The 7125-nt window shown below is 40.0% G+C and overlaps 1 protein-coding gene across 1 annotated transcript; it reads left to right on the forward strand.

Moving 5' to 3' along the window:
- The first annotated feature begins 2111 nt into the window (after positions 1-2111).
- LOC122672217 lies at positions 2112-4705 on the forward strand. Its single transcript, XM_043869710.1, has 5 exons — positions 2112-2524; positions 2615-2688; positions 3057-3411; positions 3531-3588; positions 3725-4705. Exons 1-5 carry the CDS (start codon positions 2112-2114, stop codon positions 4703-4705), a joined length of 1881 nt encoding a protein of 626 aa, XP_043725645.1.
- Positions 4706-7125: the final 2420 nt, after the last annotated feature.

Genomic DNA, 7125 nt, shown 5'->3' on the forward strand with positions numbered 1-7125 from the left:
CAGGAAGGTCCTCATCTGTGAGGAAACAAAGACTTCACCTGTGAGGCACCCTGCCTAGCCTCAGGGTCAGGAAGGTCCTCATCTGTGAGGCACCGCCTGTAACGGCCCCAAACCGGCCTAGGGGTAAGGGTCATCACATAAATCCACAAGATCAAAATGGTTTTAGATAGATGAACCAAAATTGAACCATTAGTTATAATCCCCAAATAAATCCTCAATAATACCATCATATAACACAGTGGAAGACTTAAGCAGTTAAATTCAACATTCGATTAATATAAATTCAAATATTCAAAACTAAGGTGTTGGTGGCATTACAGTGGTGGTATCAGAATGGAGTTTTAGAGTAGAGTATGAACTAGAATTGGTGGCATAGGATCTTAATCATAGAGATATTACACCTAGGATTAAACCCCAATCAATAGGGTAGTTTGTCTTGGTTTCCTGTGTACTAGAAATTTTTGCATGGGAGTGATATACTGCTTTGGACTAAAGTGTACCTCTTATTGTTAGGTACAATGCCTCCCCGCAGAGGATGCTCAATTCCTCCACCACCACCACCAGCTGAGGAGAATCTACCCCCACCACCACCTATTGTACCTGAGGTTACGCCACAGGATTTTATGGGAGCTTCTATAAATTTTATGAATTTTGTGCAACAACAGGCTACAGTTGGCGGTAACCAACCATAACCAGGGCAACAAGCCCCAAGGAGAGAGGATACCAACAGGGTGATGGAAAAGTTCAAGAAATTGGGACCACTTGTCTTCAAGGGAGTGAGTACAGATCCCTTATGGCCATCAGTTTGGTTTAACGAGATGGAGAAGATCTTCAGAGTCTTGGAGTGCACCGACCACCAGAAGGTCACTTGCGCCACATTCATGCTACAGGGAGAAGCCAATATGTGGTGGAAGACTTCGAGGTAGATTCTGGAAGCTCAAGATCCAATAATTACATGGGCGAGATTCTTAGAGGCCTTCTACGAAAACTTCTTCCCTGAAAGCCTTAGGGAGAGAAAGGAGGTGGAGTTTTTACAATTGATTCAGGGATCAGATTCAGTGATGGCCTATAAAAAGAAATTTGAAGAATGAGCTTGGTTTGCACCTGAACACATTGATACTGATGCTAAAAGGGGTAAGAAATTTTTGAGAGGTTTGAATCCCCAATTGAAGGGATCCATCATAGTATTGAAGCTGAGATCATATGCTGAGGTGTTAGAGAGAGCACTATTATTGGAGGATAGTCAGAAGGGTACTATACAGGGCAACTCGAGTGAGGTACAGAGAAGGAGGCCTATTGACAGTCAACACTCTAGGGATGATAGACCCCAGAGGCATCAGAGGACTCACTATGAGCAGACCACACAGACTCCTTGTCATACCTGTGGCAAGCATCACAGTGGGCAGTGTAGATAGAATTCTGATAACTGCTATAGATGAGGAGGACGAGGTTACATGGTGAAGGACTACCCTACGTCATTACCTCGTGAAGCACCACGACTTGGACAACAAACAACACCACCACAGAGGTAGCATCAGATGCAACCGTATGGGCAGCAACAGATACCACAGAGGTTACCATATCAGGGGCAACATCCACATCAGACACACCAGGGACACCAACAGCCAACAAAAGCAGATACATCAGACTGCGCAGACAGTTGAAACATAAAAGGCTCAGGCCAGAGTTTTTGCTTTGACGATAGAGGATGTTGAGGCTTCACCCATAATGGTTACAGGTAAACCTATATCTAAGGATTTGATTTACAGTATAACTGATGACTTCTTTGAGTGATTAATGAATTGCATCTAAAACTAGGAAATGAAAACTAAAACCTAGAACATCTTTCAGGTACACTGAACATTTCTACCATATTTGCCAACGTATTATTTGACTCGGGTTCGACACACTCCTTTCTATCTAAATTATTTTTAGAGAATATTAGTGTTGACCCTAGACCATTGAAACCCTCCTTATTAGTGACCCTACCATCTGGAGAGAATTTGGTTGTAGACACTGTGTTTGAGTCTTGTTTGGTTCAGATAGAGGGTAGAGAGATGCCAGCAAACTTAATTCTTCTAGACATGACAGACTTTGATGTCATACTTGGCATGGACTGGTTGTCTACTTACCACGCCAGTATACAATGTTATGAGAAGGAGATAGTTTTTAAACCCAAGAATGAGACTGAATTTAAGTTTAGTGGGTTAAGGACGGGTAAACCTGCATCGCCTCTGATATCAGTAGTGCGTGCAAGGAAGTTACTTGCTCAAGGTTGCCATGGATTTTTGGCTTCTCTAGTTGATTTGAAGAAAGAGGAGCAACAGTTGGAGGATATCCATATCGTTAGGGATTTTCCAGATGTGTTCCCTGATGACCTTGTTGGGTTACCACCCGATAGGGAATTGGAGTTTATCATTGATCTAGTACCCGGTACGGCGCCGATCTCTAAAGCACCATACCGAATGGCACCATTAGAACTGAAAGGGTTGAAAGACCAACTGCAAGAATTGTTAGAGAAAGGGTATATTAGACCTAGTGTGTCTCCTTGAGGAGCACCAGTTTTATTTGTGAAGAAAAAGGATGGGACTTTGAGATTGTGCATTGACTACAGAGAACTGAACAAGGTGACCATCAAGAACAGATACCCTTTACCCCGGATCGATGATTTGTTCGATCAGTTGCAAGGTGCAAGTGTCTTTTCCAAGATTGACTTGAGATCTGGGTACCATCAGTTGAAGATCAAGGGTGAAGACATACCAAAGACTGCATTCAGGACCTGTTATGCCACTATGAATTTGTGGTTATGCCATTTGGGTTGACTAATGCTCCAGCTGCATTTATGGACTTGATGAACCGGGTATTCCATGACTTCCTAAACAAATTTGTTATTGTGTTTATTGATGATATCTTGATATATTCCAAGAACAAGGAAGATCATGAGGAACATTAAAGGACTGTACTGCAAAGACTCAGAGAAAAATAGTTGTATGCCAAGCTAAGCAAGTGCGATTTTTGGCTCAACCAAGTTACATTTCTGGGTCATGTTATATCAGCTAGTGGGATTTCAGTTGATCCTGCTAAAGTTAAGGCAGTTACAGATTGGGCTAGACCAACCATAGTTACTGAGATCAGAAGCTTTTTGGGTATGGCTGGTTATTACAGAAGGTTTATTGAAGGCTTCTCCAAAATTGCTATGCCTTTTACTAGACTTACCAGGAAGGGTGTGAAATTTGATTGGTTAGAGGAATGTGAGAAAAGTTTTCAAGAATTGAAGCACAGATTGGTGATAGCACCAGTGTTGACGATACCAGTAGGAATTGGAGGGATGGTTATTTATAGTGATGCTTCACACAGAGGTTTGGGCTGCGTACTTATGCAATATGCTAAGGTGGTAGCCTACGCTTCAAGGTAATTGAAAAATCATGAGAAGAACTATCCCACACATGATTTAGAACTGGCAGTGGTGGTGTTCGCGCTAAAAATTTGGTGGCAGTACTTGTATGGTGAGAAGTGTAAGATTTACACAGATCACAAGAGTCTAAAGTACTTCTTTACCCAGAAAGAACTGAATATGAGACAGAGACGGTGGTTAGAGATAATAAAAGACTATGATTGTGACATTCACTACCACCCAGGGAAGGCGAATGTTGTTGCAGATGCATTGAGCAGAAAGTCACAAGGATTTTTAGCAGCCATTTTGACTGAACAAATACAACTTTAGGAGGACATAAGGAGCCTGGAACTAGAACTTATTGCCAGTTGCCCCACATCATTATTTGCCAAATTGACTATCAAACCATCATTGATTGACCAAATTAAATCAGCTCAGACTATAGACCCTTACATAATGAAGGTCAGAGGTGAAATCCAAGCAGGGAAACAAACACTATTCCAGTTGACAGAGGACGAGGTTGTGATGTATGGCACTCGCTTGTATGTGCCAAATGACACTGAGCTGGGAGATTTAATTTTGAAGGAGGCTCATCATTCTCCTTACACCATTCATCTGGGCTGTACCAAGATGTACCGGGATCTAAAGGAACATTACTGGTGGAATAATATGAAGAGAGAAATTGCTCTGTATGTAGGAAAATGTTTGACTTGTCAACAAGTGAAAGCTGAGCATCAGAGACCATCAGGATTATTGCATCCATTGAAAATTCCGCAATGGAAATGGGAACATATAAGTATGGATTTTGTCATGACACTACCAAAGACCCCTAAGGGACATGATTCAGTTGGGGTAGTGGTAGACCATCTGACCAAGTCGGCACATTTCATTGCTTACTCTATGAAGCATTCTCGGGAGAAGTTGATGCAGTTGTATATTGATATGGTAGTCAAACTTCTTGGGGTGCCAGTTTCGATAGTGTCAGACAAAGACCCGAGGTTCACGTCCAGATTTTGGAAGAGTCTACATGAAGCCTTGGGGATAAGACTAAAGTTTAGTACAGCTTATCACCCACAGACCGATGGACAGTCAGAGAGAGTGATACAGATACTTGAAGACATGTTGAGAGCATGTGCTCTAGACTTGAAAGGAAGTTGGGAGAAACACTTACCTCTGGTTGAATTTGCATATAACAATAGTTTTCAAGCTACCATTGGTTGGCCCCATATGAAGCATTATATGGTAAGAAATGTCGATCTCCTCTTCATTGGAATGAGGTTGGTGAATGGAAAGTTATGGGACCAGAATTGATACAAGAAGCTCAGGAGAAAATACAGCTCATACAAAAAAGAATCAAGGCAGCACAAGACAGACAGAAGATGTCACACCCCAAACCACCACCTAGGAGGAATTGGGTAGGTCACCCAAATTACGTAACGGCAATCCGCCAAATCCCACGGATCTAGAAGCAGTACTTACATTCATGGAACCACATTCATCTCCTTACCATAAGCAAGATCAGAGTGCTGCCGATAAACAACAAATCGCAATAATAAAAGGAAGCATAGTGATACGGGAAATGATGATAATTGATGAGCACACTTATGTGTGAAATCTTAGGGCATAAAACATATATTTTACCACATTGGACAGAGTTACTCGGTGCTTTCTTGTGCTTTTCAGGTTTTAGGTGAATTCTTGTGAAAATGGAGGAGATGATGCTAAGAAAATGTTTTTAAGTTGTTTAGAGGTGTTAATGGCTTGGATGCGTAGCCCATCGAGTCAGCTTCGCAATGGTTCAAAAGGCACTTGATTCCGAGTTGAAACGAAGAAGTTACGGCCGTTTCCATAACGAAGTGCGAAAATGGTCTGTAAGGGTTTATTTATAATTATTGACAGTCGGACAGGGACAAAATGAAGCAAAAGTTCAGATGCTAGGGGTCTTAACGCAATAACCAGAAGTTATATTTCTTGTACCCGAAAGATTCCATTTGGAGGACTCTGGACAGTCCAACTTCAACTTGAGATATCTTGGGCTCCCAAACTCCAAATTGGACGAAATTTGGGTTTATTTTGGGTGATTTTTCACAAGGAACACAATGGTGAGGCCTATATAAGCACCCCATGCTCCACGTTTTCTGAAGGACAGAATGGGTATTTTATTTATTCTTGAAGGAATCCTAGTCATCACCCTTACTCTCTCTCTCCTCCAACTTCTCAAGGGCACTTCTGGAATTCTACTTGGGATAGATTTATTTTGAAAGATATTCTCTCACCTATGGAAAGTTGAAAAATCAAAGATGCTTTGATTTTATTGCTTGGAGAAGATATCTACAAAGAAAAGGAAGCACTTGTTAGAATTGGAAGTTTATTTTTCTAGAAATAGAAGGTCTATGTAAACAATCTTCTCTTCTTCTTCTTTCTATTTTTTTCTTTTTTCTTAGGATTCAAGGCATTGTAAAAGAGGAAGGAGAAGAGAATATTCTCTTTTCTTAGGGAATATTTCTCCTACACTTCCCTCTTCTCTCTTCTCCTCTCTTCCCCTTATAAATACCCCTTGCCCTCTGGGTTGTAAGAAGTTAGTTTTTTAGTTCAGTTTTTAGTTAGTTTCTAGTTCAATTTTAATTCAGTTTTTAGTGTAATTTTTAGTTCATTCACTTAGTAAAATTTCTTTTCTTCTTCTCCTTCTAAGTTGTGATTTTTGGCTTTTATAAGTTCTAGTTTGCTTTTTGATTTTTATTTAATGGTTGTAATAGGTTTAGTTTATGCTTTAATTTCAATTTAAGTCTTCAATTGGGTTGTAATTTCTTAATTCTAGTTTAGGTTTTAAGCCTTCTAGTCTAAGTTCTTAAGTTGATGACAAGACTTGAAGATTTAGAAGAGGAGGCCAAGGTAAGTTTATGAAGTATTCAAGGTTTTCAATTACATTCATGTAAGCACATCAAGGTTTTACTATCTAAACTCTCAATCTCATTCTCCCTCTCCTCTATCTCTCTCTATCTTCTTCTTCTTCTCCCTCTATTTCTTTTATTTTTTTTATGTGTTTGTGGTATGTGGATGCACTTTTATTCCCTTATTTCTTTTTATGTGATTATGAAGCGTGGTTGCGTTTTTGTTATTCCTTTCAATTCGCTTTAGTTTGATAGGTTAGATGCTCATGTGTTAGGACGCCAATTTAATCCCTTAATTTTGTTAGATGCTTATGAGTTATGATGCATTAATTTTTATTAGTTTAATTAGTTTAATTTAACACTTTAATTTGGTACACTTTGCATTACTTTTTAGTTAATTAAATAGAGTGGCGTATATCTCCTCGTGTTCGACTCGTAGCTACGATTGACCCGTATGCTTGCGGTTTTATTTTAACTCAAACAATAATATATACATAAGTAAGATTGTACTGATACATTTCCCAACAACCCACAAAGTAAGAACAAAGCTGACAGAAACAAAGCTAGAACTATCATATACATATATATATATACAGGGTGAGATAACTCAACCCCAAAAAGAAAGAAAAGAACTACAACCAACTTCAAATAGAAACAGGGATAAACTCCTAACAAAAATAAAAAGGAGTCCCCAAGATAAAAAGCATCACGTGTACTCCTCAACGGTCTTCATCAATGACCACCGAGAATGTACGCAGGATCGGTATGACCTCCGTCAGGGTCCACACCAACATCATCGTAACAACCAGGACTCTCCTCCTCGAGATGAGCCTCCATGCC

This window comes from Telopea speciosissima, chromosome 8, assembly GCF_018873765.1.
Source record: "Telopea speciosissima isolate NSW1024214 ecotype Mountain lineage chromosome 8, Tspe_v1, whole genome shotgun sequence".
In the NCBI taxonomy this organism is placed as follows: Eukaryota; Viridiplantae; Streptophyta; class Magnoliopsida; order Proteales; family Proteaceae; genus Telopea; species Telopea speciosissima.